Raw genomic sequence first — 20,884 nt, forward strand, 5'->3', positions numbered from 1 at the left:
TTTCTAGTTGTTATCTCTTCAGCTTGAAGAGTTTCTGAACTATCTGCATTACAATGTGACTCGCCTTATCTTGTTTTCCATGCTGATAAGGTGGTTTTGCGTACCAAACCTGGGTTCCTCCCTAAGGTTGTTACTAACAGGAATATCAATCAGGAAATTGTTGTTCCTTCTCTGTGTCCTAATCCTTCTTCTAAGAAGGAACATTTGTTGCACAACTTAGATGTGGTTCGTGCTTTGAAGTTTTATTTCCAGGCAACCAAAGATTTTCGTCAAACATCTTCTTTGTTTGTTGTCTATTCTGGAAAGCGTAGGGGTCAAAAGGCTACGGCTACCTCTCTTTCCTTTTGGCTGAAAAGCATTATCCGTTTGGCTTATGATACTGCTGGACAGCAGCGTCCTGAAAGAATTACTTCTCACTCTACTAGAGCGGTGGCTTCCACATGGGCTTTTAAAAATGATGCTTCTGTTGAACAAATTTGTAAGGCTGCACCTTGGTCTTCGCTTCATACCTTTTCCAAATTTTCCAAATTTGATACTTTTGCTTCTTCTGAGGCTATTTTTGGGAGAAAGGTTTTGCAAGCAGTGGTGCCTTCCGTTTAGGTTCCTGTCTTGTCCCTTCATTCATCCATGTCCTAAAGCTTTGGTATTGGTGTCCCACAAGTAAGGATGAAACTGTGGACTCTGTACATCTTGCAAAAGAAAACAAAATGTATGCTTTCCTGATAAATTTCTTTCTTTTGCGATGTACCGAGTCCACGGCCCGCCCTGTCTATTCAAGACAGATGGTATTTTTTATTACTTCATTCACCTCTGCACCTTATAGTTTCTACTTTATCTTCTTTAGTCTTTGGTCGAATGACTGGGGGGTAGAGTTAAGGGGGGAGCTATATAGACAGCTCTGCTGTGGTGCTCGCTTTGCCACTTCCTGTTAGGAAGGATAATATCCCACAAGTAAGGATGAATCCATGGACTCGGTACATCGCAAAAGAAAGAAATTTATCAGGTAAGCATAAATTTTGTTTTTGCTTACCTGATTATTTCATTTCCAACTGTATGGGAAGAGTCCACAGCTCCCGCCCGTGTTCTCCGATGGGCGGCCCTAAATTTGAAAAAAAAATTCTGGCACCTTTTTCAGCCTGATATTTCTCCTACTGTTCCTTGTTCCCTCGGCAGAATGATTGGGGTTATGAGGAGGTGGGGGAGGTATTTAAGCCTTTGGCTGGGGTGTCTTTGCCTCCTCCTGGTGGCCAGGTTCAGTATTTCCCACAAGGAAGGAATGCAGCTGTGGACTCTGCCCATACAGATGAGAATAAAATAATCAGGTAAGCATAATTTATGTTTTTATCACTTTGATGTATATGCTTCTTCTGAGGCTGCTTTTGTTAGGAAAGATCTGCGGCCATAGTGCCTGATCAGTACTGTACCTGCCTGATCAGTAATGTACCTACCTTCTCTGTTTATCCCCCACATTTCATGGTGATCTTGCAGACTTGGGTATAGATTCTCACAAGTGATGACTTGAAGACTCGCACCATTTGATGAAAGAAAACACAATTTATGCTTACCTGAAAATTTTATTTATTTATGTGAGGAAATTACTTTTTCTGCTATTTTCATGATGGGATTTATTAATCGTATTTGGTTAATTAACATTATGCCGCCTTCAGTTATAGAGAAACTTTTCAGATGTCTTTGAATCTCCTTCTGCTTTAAATATATTTTCCTTCCTCTTAAGTTTCTTTTATTGTTTAGTATATAAAAAGTAGTATTGCCTACAAAAAATTTAAAAGTTTTTCATATTTTATGTGCTGGGATTAAATATGTTATGCTCCCTAAAATAATTATTTTATATCTTCTACATATATAGATGCCAATTCATCAGAATCTGCAGGACCTCCTGGCTATCCGTGCAGAACTTCAGAAGAAGGTAGAAGAGCTACAGCGAGAAGCTGCAACTAGATCTGTTTCATCATCATCCGACAGAGGATCTTCTCCTTCTCATTCTGCAACCCCAGTGCACACTGCTGTCTGATAAAGCAGCGATAAACGAGAAATAAGCAAAGCGAAAAGTTCACTTTCTCCTAGAAACAACTCTTTTCTGACAAAGACCAACGGACTGGGTTTAAAAACCTTTATCTTAGCAGAGACTATAAGAATGCTAGTCATACTCTCATGGGAACAAAAACTTTCTAAGCTTAACACTCTAGTTTTTGTACATATAGGTTTTATCGTCTGATATTGTTTACATTCATGTGGCTTTGGTTACTTTTATTCCAGTTACAATTTGAACAAGTCAACAAAGGAAGTTTACAGTTTGTGGAAACCTGTTACAGTGTGACCTTTTTTATTATTTTTTTTACATAAGGGGGGGGAGGGGGCACAATTTAATGGTACACATACAAATGAACATAAACCAGCACTTTTGCTACTTTTATGTTGGCTCTGTGAAGGGATAATTTTTTCCTGGATGAGATTTTCATTTCTGGAATATGCATTTGTTTAAACCCATGCATTTGTTTAAACCCATATATGGCATACTGCACCTTGTCTCTACAGGTTGCATAGGTTCGAAATTTAGCAAACGATAGAAGATGTCACCCATTAAAGAAGTAGTTTACCCTGTTGCAACACAGCTGTCTATAACCTGATGGCAGAAACCCAAGGTTGAAGCTGCTGGACAATGCTGCTCCATTCTGAAATGTGTGATATAGCAGATTTCAAAGCCATATTAATATCTTCTGGTTGATAATGAAGGATATTTCTTTCATGCAAGTGGCAAGAGTCCGTGAGCTAGTGACGTATGGGATATACATTCCTACCTGGAGGGGGCAAAGTTTCCCAAACCTCAAAATGCCTATAAATACACCTCCCACCTCACTCATACTTCAGTTTTACAACATTTGCCTTCGTTGGAGGATGGTGAAGCAAGTCGTGCTTGATTTCTTCTGTGAAAGGCGCGTCTAAGCATTTTGAAGCCCAGTTCCTCTCAAAGTACAGTGTTTGTCTGAGGGATGTGAAGGGAGTATTTGCCTAAAGATGCCATGTTTTCACCTATGGAAAATCTATTCTAAGGCTCTCTGTAAATTAGGTCATGGGGATTCATCTGCCACTTCCGTTTACAGATCGACATTATACTCCTCTACCATTACCTCTGCTGATATGTTTCAGTACTGGTTTGGCTGTCTGCTATATGTGGATGGGTGTCTTCAGGTAAATATATATCTTTTTTTAAGACACACTCAGATATGTATGGCACTTTATATTTTTAAAGTTTTAAATGTATATTGCATATATTTGCCATGAGTCAGGTCTATGTTTATTCCCCTTTGCAGTCTAACAGTTTCAGCATGGAAAATTATGTTTGGGAGAAATTTAATAAATGTTTTCTTACCTGAGGTTCCAGCTATTTGTAACTTTGTTCTTGTTTTTTCAAAATTTTCACGCAATGGCGCAAAATGCTTCTATTTTTTGTGTCATTCTTGGCGCAAATTTTTTTGGCGCGAAGTTTGTGTTTGTTGTGACGCGAGTCATGTCATTTCTTGCGTCTTTGTTGCCGCAAATTTTTTGGGCAGAAAGTCGCGCCTGTTATGACGCGAATCGTGTCATTTCCTGTTAACCTTGGTGCCAAAAGTTTTTTTCTCAGCATTTGCATCATCTTTGTTGGCGTCATTTTTGGCGCCAAAAATTTTGTTTTATTAAGTCTCTCCCTCTTTTGCTCTCTGCTTTCATTTGTTACAGAGGGCTATGATATTTGCTTTTGTTTTTTCATATAAGCATTTTTTTCCCATTACTGAAACTGCTATTTTGTGGAAATTGGACGTTTTGTTTAAATGTTATTTTTTGTTAAATTTTTCAAGATATTTAAAACTGATCCTGCCTCTGATGTTACTGTACAAACTATGCTGCTTGTACACAATTTCTATCAAAGCTAAGTGTGTATATTGTTTAATTAGCTGATTTTATTTCTTCAGCTCAAATATGTGGCACTTGTTATGTTTTATTATTCATACTGATAATGTTTCTATAGTACATATACATCTACTGTTTTACCTTCACAGTCTAATGTACATGATATTACTGTTGATATAAAGGATTATATTGCAAAAGACATAGAGAAGGCTATTTCACCTTCAAATTTATGTAAACTATCTCTCCTAACTTCTCATTAACCTATGAAGTTTGTATTGATCGACAGCATGTAGTATTTCTGCTAATGTGGTTTTCTCTGACTTAGAGGATCCTATTTCTGAGACTGATTTTGATAGATTAAACTTTCAATTTAATGTATGCATTCTTTATTAAGGAAGTATTGTTTACTTTGAGTATTGAGGAATCTAGTCCTCTTGATAACAAGAATAGTAAATGTTTGAATTCATTTTTTTTAAGCTTCTGAGGTAACTTGAAATTTTTCTTATTCCAGATGCTATTTATCATATATTTAGTAAGGAATCTAAGCTTAGTGCTTCTTTTTAGCTTTCTTCTAGGTTTTGAAAGCTATATCCTTTACCTATGGCTAATTTTAGTGTTTTTAGGTAAAAGTACCAAAAGGTGGGGCTATTTCTTCTCTTGCCGAACGTACTTCTATCCTATGGAAGATATTTCTTCTTTTAAGGATCTTTTAGATAGGACGTTTGGTTCCTATCTTAAGAGAAGCATATTTACATATTGGCCATGTTTTTTAACCTGCCATTTCTATGGCTAATGTTGCTGCTGTTTCAACTTTTTTGGTTGGACAGTTTAGTTATCAGAACTTGATTTGTCTAAGCATTGTTCTTTTACTTCAACATGCTAATTATTTCATTTATGATGCTATATTGTATGTCATTTTAACTGATATTAGATCTTTGTTTGTAGCCATTTCTTCTGTTATGTGTGATCAGTCCACGGGTCATCATTACTTCTGGGATATTATCTGCTCCCCTACAGGAAGTGCAAGAGGATTCACCCAGCAGAGTTGCTATATAGCTCCTCCCCTCTACGTCACCTCCAGTCATTCTCTTGCACCCAAAGACTAGATAGGAGGTGTGAGAGGACTATGGTGATTATACTTAGTTTTTAGAACTTCAATCAAAAGTTTGTTGTTTTACAATAGCACCGGAGCGTGTTATTATCTCTCTGGCAGAGTTTGAAGAAGAATCTACCAGAGTTTTTCTTATGATTTTAACCGGAGTAGTTAAGATCATATTGCTGTTTCTCGGCCATCTGAGGGAGGTAAAAACTTCAGATCAGGGGACAGCGGGCAGTGGAATCTGCATTGAGGTATGTAGCAGTTTTTATTTTCTGAATGGAATTGATGAAAAAATCCTGCCATACCGTTATAATGAACATGTATGTATACTCTACACTTTAGTATTCTGGGGATGGTATTTCACCGGAATTACTCTGTAAAAGTACATTAAACCTTTTAATAGGTATTTTTCATGTTAAACGTTTTTGCTGGAATGTAGAATCGTTTGCATTAATGAGGTACTGAGTGAATAAATATTTGGGCATTATTTTTCCACTTGGCAGTTTGCTTGTTTTAATTATGACAGTTTCGTTTCTCTCTCACTACTGTGTGTGAGAGGGAGGGGCCGTTTTTGGCGCTCTTTGCTACGCATCAAAAATTTCCAGTCAGTTACTCTTGTATTTTCTGCATGATCCGGTTCATCTCTAACAGAACTCAGGGGTCTTCAAACTTCTTTGAAGGGAGGTAGATTCTCTCAGCAGAGCTGTGAGACTTATATAGTGACTGTGATTTAAAACGTTTCTGTAATTTTTATGTTTAAAATTTATTTAGTGTTATTTTACTAATGGGAACAAACCTTTGCTAAAAAGTTGTGTTGTTTTTAAAGAGTGATGCTATAACTGTTTTTTCAGTTCATTATTTCAACTGTCATTTAATCGTTTAGTGCTTCTTGAGGCACAGTACGTTTTTGTTAAATAAGATTGTAACCGAGTTGCATGTTTATTGCTAGTGTGTTAAACATGTCTGATTCAGAGGAAGATACCTGTGTCATTTGTTCCAATGCCAAGGTGGAGCCCAATAGAAATTTATGTACTAACTGTATTGATGCTACTTTAAATAAAAGCCAATCTGTACAAATTGAACAAATTTCACCAAACAGCGAGGGGAGAGTTATGCCGACTAACTCGCCTCACGTGTCAGTACCTGCATCTCCCGCCCGGGAGGTGCGTGATATTATGGCGCCTAGTACATCTGGGCAGCCATTACAGATAACATTACAAGATATGGCTACTGTTATGACTGAAGTTTTGGCTAAATTACCAGAACTAAGAGGCAAGCGTGATCACTCTGGGGTGAGAACAGAGTGCGCTGATAATTCTAGGGCCATGTCTGATACTGCGTCACAGCTTGCAGAGCATGAGGACGGAGAGCTTCATTCTGTAGGTGACGGTTCTGATCCAAGCAGATTGGATTCAGATATTTCAAATTTTAAATTTAAATTGGAAAACCTCCGTGTATTACTAGGGGAGGTCTTAGCGGCTCTTAACGATTGTAACACCGTTGCAATACCAGAGAAAATGTGTAGGTTGGATAAATACTTTGCGGTACCGGCGAGTACTGATGTTTTTCCTATACCTAAGAGATTAACTGAAATTGTTACTAAGGAGTGGGATAGACCCGGTGTGCCGTTCTCACCCCCTCCAATATTTAGAAAGATGTTTCCAATAGACGCCACCACACGGGACTTATGGCAAACGGTCCCTAAGGTGGAGGGAGCAGTTTCTACTTTAGCTAAGCGCACCACTATCCCGGTGGAGGATAGCTGTGCTTTTTCAGATCCTATGGATAAAAAATTAGAGGGTTACCTTAAGAAAATGTTTGTTCAACAAGGTTTTATATTGCAACCCCTTGCATGCATCGCGCCGATTACGGCTGCGGCAGCATTTTGGATTGAGTCTCTGGAAGAGAACCTTAGTTCAGCTACGCTGGACGACATTACGGACAGGCTTAGAGTCCTTAAACTAGCTAATTCATTTATTTCGGAGGCCGTAGTACATTTAACCAAACTTACGGCTAAGAATTCAGGATTCGCCATTCAGGCACGTAGGGCGCTGTGGCTAAAATCCTGGTCGGCTGATGTAACTTCTAAGTCCAAATTACTTAATATACCTTTCAAGGGGCAAACCTTATTTGGGCCCGGTTTGAAAGAAATTATTGCTGACATTACAGGAGGTAAGGGCCACGCTCTACCTCAAGACAAAGCCAAAGCTAAGGCTAGACAGTCTAATTTTCGTCCCTTTCGGAATTTCAAAACAGGAACAGCATCAACTTCCACTGCACCAAAACAGGAAGGAGCTGTTGCTCGTTACAGACAAGGCTGGAAACCTAACCAGTCCTGGAATAAGGGCAAGCAGGCCAGGAAACCTGCTGCTGCCCCTAAGACAGCATGAACCGAGGGCCCCCGATCCGGGACCGGATCTAGTGGGGGGCAGACTCTCTCTCTTCGCCCAGGCTTGGGCAAGAGATGTCCAGGATCCCTGGGCGCTAGAGATCATATCTCAGGGATACCTTCTAGACTTCAAATTCTCTCCCCCAAGAGGGAGATTTCATCTGTCAAGGTTGTCAACAAACCAAATAAAGAAAGACGCGTTTCTACGCTGTGTACAAGATCTATTATTAATGGGAGTGATCCATCCGGTTCCGCGGTCGGAACAAGGACAAGGGTTTTACTCAAACCTGTTTGTGGTTCCCAAAAAAGAGGGAACTTTCAGGCCAATCTTGGATTTAAAGATCCTAAACAAATTCCTAAGAATTCCATCGTTCAAAATGGAAACTATTCGGACAATCTTACCCATGATCCAAAAGGGTCAGTACATGACCACAGTGGATTTAAAGGATGCTTACCTTCACATACCGATTCACAAAGATCATTACCGGTATCTAAGGTTTGCCTTCTTAAACAGGCATTACCAGTTTGTAGCCCTTCCATTCGGATTGGCTACGGCTCCAAGAATCTTCACAAAGGTTCTGGGTGCCCTTCTGGCGGTACTAAGACCGCGAGGAATTTCGGTAGCTCCGTACCTAGACGACATTCTGATACAAGCTTCAAGCTTTCAAACTGCCAAGTCTCATACAGAGTTAGTTCTGGCATTTCTAAGGTCGCATGGATGGAAAGTGAACGAAAAGAAGAGTTCTCTCTTTCCTCTCACAAGAGTTCCATTCTTGGGGACTCTTATAGATTCTGTAGAAATGAAGATTTATCTGACAGAAGACAGATTAACAAAGCTTCTAAATGCATGCCGTATCCTTCATTCCATTCAACTCCCGTCAGTAGCTCAATGCATGGAGGTGATCGGCTTAATGGTAGCAGCAATGGACATAGTACCCTTTGCACGCCTACATCTCAGACCGCTGCAATTGTGCATGCTGAGTCAGTGGAATGGGGATTACTCAGATTTGTCCCCCACTCTGAATCTGGATCAAGAGACCAGAAACTCTCTTCTATGGTGGCTTTCTCGGCCACATCTGTCCAGGGGGATGCCGTTCAGCAGGCCGGACTGGACAATTGTAACAACAGACGCCAGCCTACTAGGTTGGGGCGCTGTCTGGAATTCTCTGAAGGCTCAGGGACAATGGAGTCAGGAGGAAAGTCTCCTGCCAATAAACATTCTGGAATTGAGAGCAGTTCTCAATGCCCTTCTAGCTTGGCCCCAGTTAAAAACTCGGGGGTTCATCAGGTTTCAGTCGGACAACATCACGACTGTAGCTTACATCAACCATCAGGGAGGGACAAGAAGCTCCCTAGCAATGATGGAAGTATCAAAGATATTTCGCTGGGCAGAGTCTCACTCTTGCCACCTGTCAGCAATCCACATCCCGGGAGTGGAGAACTGGGAGGCGGATTTCTTGAGTCGCCAGACTTTTCATCCGGGGGAGTGGGAACTTCATCCGGAGGTCTTTGCCCAAATACTTCGACGTTGGGGCAAACCAGAGATAGATCTCATGGCGTCTCGCCAGAACGCCAAACTTCCTCGCTACGGATCCAGATCCAGGGATCCGGAAGCGGTTCTGATAGATGCTTTGACAGCACCTTGGAACTTCAGGATGGCTTATGTGTTTCCACCCTTCCCGCTGCTTCCTCGATTGATTGCCAAAATCAAACAGGAGAGAGCATCAGTGATTCTAATAGCACCTGCATGGCCACGCAGGACTTGGTATGCAGATCTAGTGGACATGTCATCCTGTCCGCCTTGGTCTCTACCTCTAAGACAGGACCTTCTGATACAGGGTCCATTCAAACATCAAAATCTAACTTCTCTGAAGCTGACTGCTTGGAAATTGAACGCTTGATTTTATCAAAACGTGGTTTTTCTGAGTCGGTTATTGATACCCTGTTACAGGCTAGGAAGCCTGTTACCAGAAAGATTTACCATAAAATATGGCGTAAATACCTATACTGGTGTGAATCCAAAGATTACTCCTGGAGTAAAGTTAGGATTCCTAGGATATTGTCCTTTCTACAAGAAGGTTTAGAAAAGGGTTTATCGGCTAGCTCATTAAAGGGACAGATCTCAGCTCTGTCCATCTTGTTACACAGGCGTCTGTCAGAAAATCCAGACGTCCAGGCATTTTGTCAGGCTTTAGCTAGGATCAAGCCTGTGTTTAAAACTGTTGCTCCGCCATGGAGTTTAAACTTAGTTCTTAACGTTTTACAGGGTGTTCCGTTTGAACCCCTTCATTCCATTGATATAAAATTATTATCTTGGAAAGTTCTATTTTTAATGGCTATTTCCTCGGCTCGAAGAGTCTCTGAATTATCAGCCTTACATTGTGATTCTCCTTATCTGATCTTTCACTCAGACAAGGTAGTTCTGCGTACTAAACCTGGGTTCTTACCTAAGGTTGTCTCTAACAGGAATATCAATCAAGAGATTGTTGTTCCCTCCTTATGTCCAAATCCTTCTTCAAAGAAGGAACGTCTTCTACACAATCTGGATGTAGTTCGTGCCCTCAAGTTCTACTTGCAGGCAACTAAAGATTTTCGCCAAACTTCTTCCCTGTTTGTCGTTTATTCGGGACAGAGGAGAGGTCAAAAAGCTTCTGCTACCTCTCTCTCTTTTTGGCTTCGTAGCTTAATACGTTTAGCCTATGAGACTGCTGGACAGCAGCCTCCTGAAAGAATTACAGCTCATTCCACTAGAGCTGTGGCTTCCACTTGGGCCTTTAAGAATGAGGCCTCTGTTGAACAGATTTGCAAGGCTGCAACTTGGTCTTCGCTTCATACTTTTTCCAAATTTTACAAATTTGACACTTTTGCTTCTTCGGAGGCTATTTTTGGGAGAAAGGTTCTTCAGGCAGTGGTTCCTTCTGTATAATGAGCCTGCCTATCCCTCCCGTCATCCGTGTACTTTTGCTTTGGTATTGGTATCCCAGAAGTAATGATGACCCGTGGACTGATCACACATAACAGAAGAAAACATAATTTATGCTTACCTGATAAATTCCTTTCTTCTGTTGTGTGATCAGTCCACGGCCCGCCCTGTTTTTAAGGCAGGTGCATATTTTTTAAATTATAATTCAGTCACCACTACACCCTTGGTTTCTCCTTTCTCGTTGGTCTTTGGTCGAATGACTGGAGGTGACGTAGAGGGGAGGAGCTATATAGCAACTCTGCTGGGTGAATCCTCTTGCACTTCCTGTAGGGGAGCAGATAATATCCCAGAAGTAATGATGACCCGTGGACTGATCACACAACAGAAGAAAGGAATTTATCAGGTAAGCATAAATTATGTTTTTTACTAGAAAGGTTTTATGGCTTAAATCTCTGATATGGTGTTTAAATTTCGATGACTATCTTATTATTTTAGGATAATATTTTTTTCAAAGATTTTCTATTGTATTTTATTATCTCCTCTATTTCTGGGGGAAAGGGATTTTTTATGCCCCAAGTTAAGAAATCTAAGGGTAATTTTTAAGCTCCCAATTGTTTTTTTCATTCCCTTAAGGCCTCTTGCTCTGATTTCAGATTTTTTTTCTGAATTTGAATAATTCCAAGCCTTATAATTAAACTATGTTCAGCCCTTAAGACTGCATGAAGGTGTGGCCTTTTAACTAGTTCTACTGGTGGGGGGGCGGAATTGAATTTATTTCAACACATTTGGACAGTTTATGTTCAAATCAGTGGATTCAGAATATTATTTTCTCATGAGTATCGAATAGGTTTCAGAATAAAAACCTCCCATGGAAAGATTCTTTTCCATGTTATAACAAACCCTGTGAAAGCTCAGGTTTTTCTGAATTGTGTTTCAGATTTAGTGTTTTCAGGGGTGATGGTTCCAGTTCCTCTGCAGGAACAGAGTTTGGTTTTCTATTGAAATCTATTCATTGTCCTAAAGAAAAAATTTGTTCAGACCAATTCTGGATCTGAATTTTTTATATTGTTTTGTAAGAGTCCCAACTTTCAAGATGGTGACTTTAGGGACTATTCTGCCTTTCTGTATAGCAAAGTTACTTCCTGTCCACAATAGACTTACAGGACGCTTATTTTCAATTCATTCAGACCACTATTATTTTCTGAGTTTCTCTTTTCTAGATAAGCATTACCAATTTGTCGCTCGTCGTTTTGGGCTAGCGGCAGCTCAGAGATTCTTTTCAAAGATTCTTGGTACTCTTCTATTTGTATTCAGAGAGCAGGGTATTGTGGTGTTTCCTTATTTGGATGATATTTGGTACTAGTTTTAATCTTTTCATTCAGCAGAATCTCACTTGAAACAACTAGTGTGGTTTCCTCATGATATGGTTGGAGGATCAATATACAGTAGTTTTTCTTGATTCCTTAGACAAGGGTCATCATTTTAGGTTTCCAGATAGAATTTAGTGTCTATGATTCTTTCTCTGATAGACTAGAGACGAATGAAGTTAATTTTAGTTTGCCTGAACCTTCAGTCTCTATTTCTCCAACATTGGTGTGTCCGGTCCATGGCGTCATCCATTACTTGTGGGATATTCTCCTCCCCCACAGGGAAAGGCAAGGAGAGCACACAGCAAGAGCTGTCCATATAGTCCCTCCCAGGCTCCGTCCCCCCAGTCATTCTCCTTGCTGCTCTGAACAAGTAGCATCTCCTAGGGGATGGTGAGGAGTTTGTGGTGTTTAGTTTTAGTTTTTTATTCTTCTATCAAGAGTTTATTTTAAAATAGTGCTGGTATGTACTATTTACTCTAAAACAGAAAGAGATGAAGAGTTCTGTTTATAAGAGGAGTATGATTTTAGCAGCAGTAACTAAAATCAATTGCTGTTCCCACACAGGACTGTTGAGATGAGAGAACTTCAGTTGGGGGGAACAGTTTGCAGACTTTTCTGCTCAAGGTATGACTAGCCATTTTTCTAACAAGACTGTGTAATAAAGGGCTTATTATGGGCTATAAACTGGTAGACACTTTTAGGGGCTAAATCGATTGCTTTATTTAAGTATTATATGCAGTTTGAAGTTGAATTTCACACTTTTATAACATTGGGGAACGTTTTTAGTACCAGGCACTTGTTAAGACACCTTCCCACTCAGGAAGGTCTTTTCTCTGTAGTAGGCAGAGCCTCATTTTCGCTCCATTATTGTGCAGTTACTTTTGAGTACAGTACATGCAGCTGCATGTGTGAGGGTCTGGAATCCACTAAAAACGTTCCTAGAAGGCTTCATTTGGTATCATATACCCCCCTGGGATTGGTGAAGTCGCAGCAAGGGCTGTGGCTGAGTCTGTAAGGGGGTTAAAATTGTAAACAGCTCCGGTTTCAACATTTTAAGGGTTAACAGCTTGAAAATTGGGGTGCAATACTTTGAATGCATTAAGACACTGTGGTGAAAATTTGGGAAAGATTGGATAATTCCTTCATAGTTTTTCACATATTCAGTAATAAAGTGTGCCCTGTTTAACATTTAAAGAGACAGTAACGGTTTTGTTTTAAAACGGTTTTTGTGCTTTACTAACCAGTTTAAGCCTGTTTAACATGTCTGTACCTTCAGATAGATCATGTACTGTATGTATGGTAGCCAATGTGGTTCCCCCTTCAAATATGTGTGATAATTGTGCCATAGCGTCCAAACAAAGTAAGGACAGTACTGTCACAAATTGTAAAGTTGCCCAGGATGATTCCTCAGATAAGGAGGTGCTATCTAGAAGGAAGTAGACATAGTTCTACATCATCTCCTTCTGTGTCTATACCAGTTATGCCCGCGCAGACGACCCCTAGTACTTCTAGTGCGCCAATGCTTGTTACTATGCAGCGATTGACGGCAGTAATGGATAACTCCATAGCTAATATTTTATCCAAAATGCCAGCATTTCAGAGAAAGCGCGATTGCTCTGTTTTAAACACTGTAGAGCAGGAGGGCGCTGATGATAATTTTTCTGTCATACCCTCACACCAATCTGAAGTGGCAGTGAGGGAGGGTTTGTCAGATGGGGAAATTTCTGATAGGAAGAATTTCTCAGCAGGCAGAACCTGATGTTGTGACATTTAAATTTAAATTAGAGCATCTCCGCGCATTACTTAAGGAGGTGCTATCTACTCTGGATGATTGTGACAATCTGGTCATCCCAGAAAAATTGTGCAAGATGGACAAGTTCCTTGAGGTCCCGGTGCACCCTGATGCTTTTCCGATACCTAAACTGGTGGCGGACATAGTGTATAAGGAGTGGGAGAACCCAGGCATACATTTTGTCCCTCCTCCTATATTTAAGAAATTGTTCCCTATGGTCGACCCCAGGAAGGACACATGGCAAACAGTCCCTAAGGTTGAGGGGGCGGTTTCTACTCTAGCCAAGCACACGACCATTCCTATTGAGGACAATTGTGCTTTCAAGATCCTATGGATAAAAAATTGGAGGGTTTGCTTAAAAAGATTTTTGTACAGCAAGGTTACCTCCTTCAACCTATTTCGTGCATTATTCCTGTCACTACAGCGGCGTGGTTCTGGTTCGAGGAACTGGAAAAGTCGCTCAGTAGGGAGACTCCGTATGAGGAAGTCATGGACAGAATTCACGCACTTAAGTTAGCTAATTCCTTTATTTTAGACGCAGTTTTGCAGTTATCGAGGTTAGCGGCGAAAAATTCAGGGTTTACAATTGTGGCGCGCAGAGCGCTCTGGCTAAAGTCTTGGTCGGCGGATGTATCTTCCAAGACAAAATTGCTTAATATTTCAAGGGTAAGACCCTTTTTGGGCCAGAATTGAAAGAGATTATTTCAGACATCTCTGGGGGAAATGGCCATGCCCTCCCACAAGATAAACCTTTCAAAGAATAAGTCCAATTTTCGTTCCTTTCGCAATTTCAGGAACGGACCGACTTCCAACTCGGCAGCCTCTAGACAAGAGGGTAACGCTTCCCAGACTAAACCAGCTTGGAAATCAATGCAAGGCTGGAACAAGGGTAAACAGGCCAAGAAGCCTGCTGCTGCTACCAAAACAGCATGAAGGGGTAGCCCCCGATCCGGGACCGGATCTTGTAGGGGGCAGACTCTCTCTCTTTGCTCAGGCTTGGGCAAGAGATGTTTAGATCCCTGGGCACTAGAAATAGTCTCTCAGGGTTTTCTTCTGGAATTCAAGGAACTACCCTCAAGGGGAACGTTCCACATGTCTCACTTATCTTCAAACCAAATAAAGAGACAGGCATTCTTACATTGTGTAGAAGACCTGTTAAAGATGGGAGTGATACACCCAGTTCCAACTGTGGAACAAGGTCAGGGGTTTTACTCAAATCTGTTTGTAGTTCCCAAAAAAGAGGGAACTTTCAGACCAATTCTGGATTTAAAAATTCTAAACAAATTTCTCAGAGTTCCATCGTTCAAAATGGAAAACATTCGAACAATTTTACCTTCAATCCAGGAGGGTCAATTTATGACTACCTTGGATTTAAAGAATGCGTATCTACATATTCCTATCCACAAAGATCATCCAAGGATTTTCACAAAGGCGCTAGGGTCCCTTCTAGCGGTTCTAAGACCAAGGGGTATTGCAGTGGCACTTTATCTGGACGACATTCTAATCCAAACGTCGTCTCTTTCCAAAGCAAAGGCTCATACAGACATTGTTCTAGCCTTTCTCAGATCTCACGGGTGGAAGGTGAATGTAGAAAAGCGTTCCCTGTCTCCGTCGACAAGAGTTCCCTTCTTGGGAACGATAATAGATTCTTTAAAAATGAAGATCTTCCTGACAAAAGTCAGAAAGTCAAAGCTTCTAAACGCTTGTCAAGTTCTTCACTCTATTCTGCAGCCTTCCATAGCTCAGTGCATGGAAGTAGTAGGGTTGATGGTTGCAGCAATGGACATAGTTCCTTTTGCTCGAAGTCATCTAAGACCATTACAACTGTGCATGCTCAAGCAGTGGAATGGGGACTATACAGACTTGTCTCCAAAGATTTAAGTAGACCAGATGATCAGAGACTCACTCCGTTGGTGGTTGTCACAGGATCACCTGTCTCAGGGAATGAGTTTCCGCAGACCAGAGTGGGTCATTGTCACGACCGACGCCAGTCTATTAGGCTGGGGCGCGGTCTGGGATTCCCTGAAAGCTCAGGGTCTATGGTCTCGGGAAGAGTCTCTTCTCCCGATAAACTTCCTGGAACTGAGAGCGATATTCAATGCTTTCCGGGCTTGGCCTCAACTAGCGAAGGCCGGATTCATAAGATTCCAGTCAGACAACATGACGACTGTAGCTTACATCAACCATCAGGGAGGAACAAAGAGTTCCTTGGCGATGAGAGAGGTATCCAAGATCATCAAATGGGCGGAGGATCTCTCCTGCCATCTATCTGCAATTCACATCCCAGGAGTAGACAACTGGGAGGCGGATTATCTGAGTCGTCAGACTTTCCATCCGGGGGAGTGGGTACTCCACCCGGAGGTTTTTTGCCCAGTTGACTCAATTATGGGGCATTCCAGACATGGATCTGATGGCGTCTCGTCAGAACTTCAAGGTTCCTTGCTACGGGTCCAGATCCAGGGATCCCAAGGCGACTCTAGTGGATGCATTAGTGACGCCTTGGTCGTTCAACCTAGTTTATGCGTTTCCACCGTTCCCTCTCCTTCCCAGGCTTGTAGCCAGGATCAAACAGGAGAAGGCCTCGGTGATTCTGATAGCTCCTGCGTGGCCGCGCAGGACTTGGTATGCAGACTTGGTGAATATGTCATCGGCTCCACCAGGGAAGCTACCTTTGAGACAGGATCTTCTAGTACAAGGTCTATTCGAACATCCAAATCTAGTTTATCTCCAGCTGACTGCTTGGAGATTGAACGCTTGATTTTATCCAAGCGCAGGTTTTCAGATTCAGTGATAGATACTCTGGTCCAAGCCAGAAAACCTGTGACTAGAAGGATTTACCATAAAATATGAAAAATATATATCTGTTGGTGTGAATCCAAGGGATTCTCATGGATTAAAATTCCCAGGATCCTCTCCTTTCTCCAAGAAGGTTTGGATAAGGGATTGTCAGCGAGTTCTCTAAAAGGACAGATTTCTGCTTTATCTGTCTTGTTACACAAACGACTAGCAGCTGTGCCAGATGTACACGCTTTTGTACAGGCTTTGGTCAGAATCAAGCCTGTTTACAGACCTTTGACTCCTCCCTGGAGTCTAAATTTAGTTTTTTTTAAGTTCTTCAAGGGGTTCCATTTGAGCCCTTACATTCCATAGATATCAAGTTACTATCTTGGAAAGTTCTGTTTTTGGTTGCTATTTCTTCTGCTAGAAGAGTTTCTGAACTATCTGCTTTGCAGTGTGATCCACCCTATCTGGTGTTCCATTCAGATAAGGTTGTTTTGCGTACCAAGCCTGGTTTTCTTCCAAAAGTTGTTTCCAACAAGAATATTAACCAGGAAATAGTTGTCCCTTCTTTGTGTCCGAATCCAGTTTCAAAGAAGGAACGTTTGTTACACAATTTAGATGTAGTTCGTGCTTTAAAGTTCTATTTAGAAGCAACAAAGGATTTCAGACAAACTTCTTCTTTGTTTGTCGTTTATTCTGGTAAGAGGAGAGGACAAAAAGCTACTGCTACCTCTCTTTCTTCCTTTCTTTCTGGCTGAAAAGCATTATCCGATTGGCTTATGACACTGCCGGACGGCAGCCTCCTGAATGAATCACAGCTCACTCTACTAGGGCTGTGGCTTCCACATGGGCCTTCAAGAACGAGGCTTCTGTTGATCAGATATGTAAGGCAGCGACTTGGTCGTCTCTGCACATTTTTGCCAAATTCTACAAATTTGATACTCTTGCTTCTTCGGAGGCTATTTTTGGGAGAAAGGTTTTGCAAGCCGTGGTGCCTTCTGTTTAGGTAACCTGATTTGCTCCCTCCCTTCATCCGTGTCCTAAAGCTTTTATTATTGGTTCCCACAAGTAATGGATGACCCCGTGGACCGGACACACCAATGTTGGAGAAAACAGAATTTATGCTTACCTGATAAATTACTTTCTCCAACGGTGTGTCCGGTCCACGGCCCGCCCTGGTTTTTTAATCAGGTTTGAAATATTTCTTTCTCTATACACTACAGTCACCACGGCACCCTATAGTTTCTCCTTTTTTTCTCCTAACCGTCGGTCGAATGACTGGGGGGGCTGAGCCTGGGAGGGACTATATGGACAGCTCTTGCTGTGTGCTCTCCTTGCCTTTCCCTGTGGGGGAGGAGAATATTCCACAAGTAATGGATGACGCCGTGGACCGGACACACCGTTGGAGAAAGTAATTTATCAGGTAAGCATAAATTCTGTTTTTTTTCCTTCAGTGGTTATGTGAATGGAAGTTTTTGGTCTCATGACTGCCGCATCAGGTGAAATCTTCTTTGCTCTTTTTCGTTTGGGGCCTCTAAAGCTTTGCATGTTGCATCATAGGCCCAGGGATTATTTTCAGTTATTACAACTGATATACTTAAATCCCAACACTTTTTTTCTCTCTGATTTGGTGATTGGACTATCACCTTATTGTTCAGGGGGCCACAATTGTTCGACCCTACCTGGACCGAATTCTCAACATATGCAAGTTTTTGAGGTGGGGAGCTGTCTGAGATTCTCTGACAGCACTAGTGGTTTGGAAACCTCAGGAGGCGAGGTTAACAATCAATATTTTAGAACTCCATTCTTTTTTCAGGGCTCTTCAGGCATGGCTTATTTTGAAGAGACAACTTTTACATTTGTTTTTTAAACAGACAATATCACAACAGTGGCATTTGTCAATCATCAAGGAGGGACTCGCAGTCCTTCAGTTATGGAGGAAGTATCTCGGATACTTTCTTGGACGGAATACAACTGTTGTCTAATTTCTGCGATTCATATCTCAGGTGTAGACAATTGGGAAGGGGATTATCACAGCCGTCAGACTTTATATCTGGGTGAGTGCTCTCCATTCAGATGTGTTTTTTTCATCTTGTACAGATGTGGGGGTCTTCCAGAAATAGATCTGAAATGGTCTCTCGTCTAAACAAGAAGTTTTCCAGATTCTTTTCAAGGTTCAAGGATCCTCAGGCAGAGATAGTGGATGCTCTAGCAGTTCTTTGGTTTTTACCAACCTGCTTACATTTTTTCCGCCTTTGGTTCTTTTTCCAAGGGTGATCTTTAAGATCATAATGGAACAATTTGTATGTGTTTCTGATAGCTCCAGCTTGGTCTCTCAGGTTTTGGTATGCGGACCTTGTCAGGATGTTCAGTTGCCAGCCTTGGCTACTTCCTTTAAGGCCAGACCTTCTGTTTCAGGGGCCGCCATAGGATCTCAAATTTCTAAATTTGAAGCTTTGAAAATTGAACGCTTAAGTGTTTAGTCATAGATGTTTCTATGACTCAGTTATTAGCACTATGATACAGGCTCATAAGTCTGTTTCTATGAGATTTTATTTTCGGGTTTGGAAAACCTATATTTCATGATGTTCAACTGATGATTATTCTTGTCATTCATTTAGAATTCCTAGGATTTTAGTTTCTTCAGGTTGGTTTGGATTAACATTTTTTCTTCAAATTCTTTGGAAGGACAAATTTTCTGCTCTTTCTGTCTTATTTCATAGAAAGATTGCTTAACTTCCTGATATTCACTGTTTTGTTCAGGCTTTGGTTCATATTAAACCTGTTTTTAAATCTATTTCTCCTCCTTGAGTCTCAATTAAGATTTTTCAGGCTCTTCCTTTTGAGTCTATGTATTCCCTGGACATTCAATTACTTTCTTGGAAAGTGTTTTTTTCTTTTGGCTATCTCTTCTGCTTGAAGAGCTTCTGTATTGTCTGCTCTCTTTTGTGAGTCTCTATCTGTTTTTCTATCAAGATAAAGTTGTTTTGCGGACTTCATTTACAGTTTTACCTAAAGTTGTAAATTCTAACATCATCATTAAGGAAATTGTTGTTCCTTCTTTGTGTCCTAATTTTAAGAAAACTCTTGTAGTGTCTTTACAGTCCTTGGATAAGGTAAGAGCTTTGAAATATTATGTTGAGGCTACTTAAGATTTCAGAAAGACTTCTAGTCTATTTGTTATTTTTTTCTGTCTCCAGGAAGGTCAGAAAGTCTCTGTTATTTCTCAGTTTTTTTGGTTCAGACTTTTGATTCACAAAGCTTAGATAATTACAGCTCATCCTACTAGATCAGTTGCCACTTCTTGGGCTCTCAAGAATGAAGCTTCGGTTGATCAAATTTGCAAAGCAGCAACTTGGTCTTCTTTGCATACTTTTACAAAATTTTACCATTTTATGAGTTTGCTTCTTCGGAAGCAGCCTTTGGTAGAAAGGTTCTTCAGGCAGTTGTCTCAGCTTGATTCTAATGCATTTGATTTGAGTTTTTTAAAATTGTTTAAGAAAACTACATATTTTTTTGGGAGGGGGGGGGGTCTAATTTCTCAGTGGAAATAGCTGTTTTTATTTTATCCCTCTCTAGTGACTCGTGGACTTCCACATCTTGGGTATTATATCCCATACGTCACTACACTAGCTCATGGACTTTTGCCACTTACACGAAAGAAAACATAATTTATGTAAAAACTTGCCTAATAAATTCATTTCTTCCATAGTGGCAAGAGTCCATGGAACCCACCCTATTTTTTGTGGTTATGATTTTTTTGTATAAAGCACATTATTTTTTCCAGTTCCTCTTTTTTGTATGCTTTTTATTCCTTTTTTACACCTCACTTCTTGGCTATACGTTAAACTGACGTATGAGTTAGCTGGGAGGTGAATTTATAGGCATTTTGAGGTTTGGGAAACTTTGCCCCCTCCAGGTAGGAATGTATATCCCATACGTCACTAGCTCATGGACTCTTGCCACTATGAAAGAAATGAATTTATCAGGTAAGTTCTTACATAAATTATGTTTTTTACTTTAGCAAAACCAATACGTTTGATTGTTTTAACTAATGATATAGAGCTTTCAGAACAACAGCAACCAAACTAGCATTTAAAGATCCAAAGTGTAAAATGAATATTTTGAATAGTACCACCCGGTGTGTATATAAACTTGTAATTTATATAACTATGTGCATTGTAATATTGTGTAATGTACTTAGTATAGTAAGCTTATTTTTTGCATGCATTGACATCCATACATTCTATTTTAAGTATTAATATATATTAAGTTGTAATGTGTTGTGAGGTGCACTACAGTCTGTCAAGTTGTCAATTTTTGGCATGTAATTAAATAGAATAATGGACCATGGTTGTTCTCACACCATTACATATTGTATATAAGAAGGATACTGTTGCATACAGATACAGGAAATAGAAATTAAAATTGGTTGTGTCTTCACACTCTCTATGCCTCTTACATTACTACATTTACAGTGCCACAAATGTTTGATAGTAAAGATATTTTGGTTTTGACACCCTTCTTAAAGCAACATGAATACGCTACTTAAAAACTCTTCATCAGTTCCAGACACCCACATCCCTTTTAAAAGATAAAGTAATGTTCTGCAGTGGTTATA

The 20,884-nt window shown here is 40.5% G+C and overlaps 1 protein-coding gene across 1 annotated transcript in view; it reads left to right on the forward strand.

Moving 5' to 3' along the window:
* Positions 1-2,323, forward strand: part of MTMR1 (myotubularin related protein 1) — a 281,756-nt gene extending 279,433 nt beyond the window's left edge. Inside the window, exon 15 of the mRNA XM_053699156.1 lies at positions 1,868-2,323. Coding sequence (XP_053555131.1) covers positions 1,868-2,032 — 165 coding nt within the window. The 3' untranslated portion in view covers positions 2,033-2,323. The remainder of the gene's footprint in view (positions 1-1,867) is intronic.
* The last annotated feature ends 18,561 nt before the right edge of the window (positions 2,324-20,884 follow it).

This window comes from Bombina bombina, chromosome 1 (genome assembly GCF_027579735.1).
Source record: "Bombina bombina isolate aBomBom1 chromosome 1, aBomBom1.pri, whole genome shotgun sequence".
Taxonomy (NCBI): domain Eukaryota; kingdom Metazoa; phylum Chordata; class Amphibia; order Anura; family Bombinatoridae; genus Bombina; species Bombina bombina.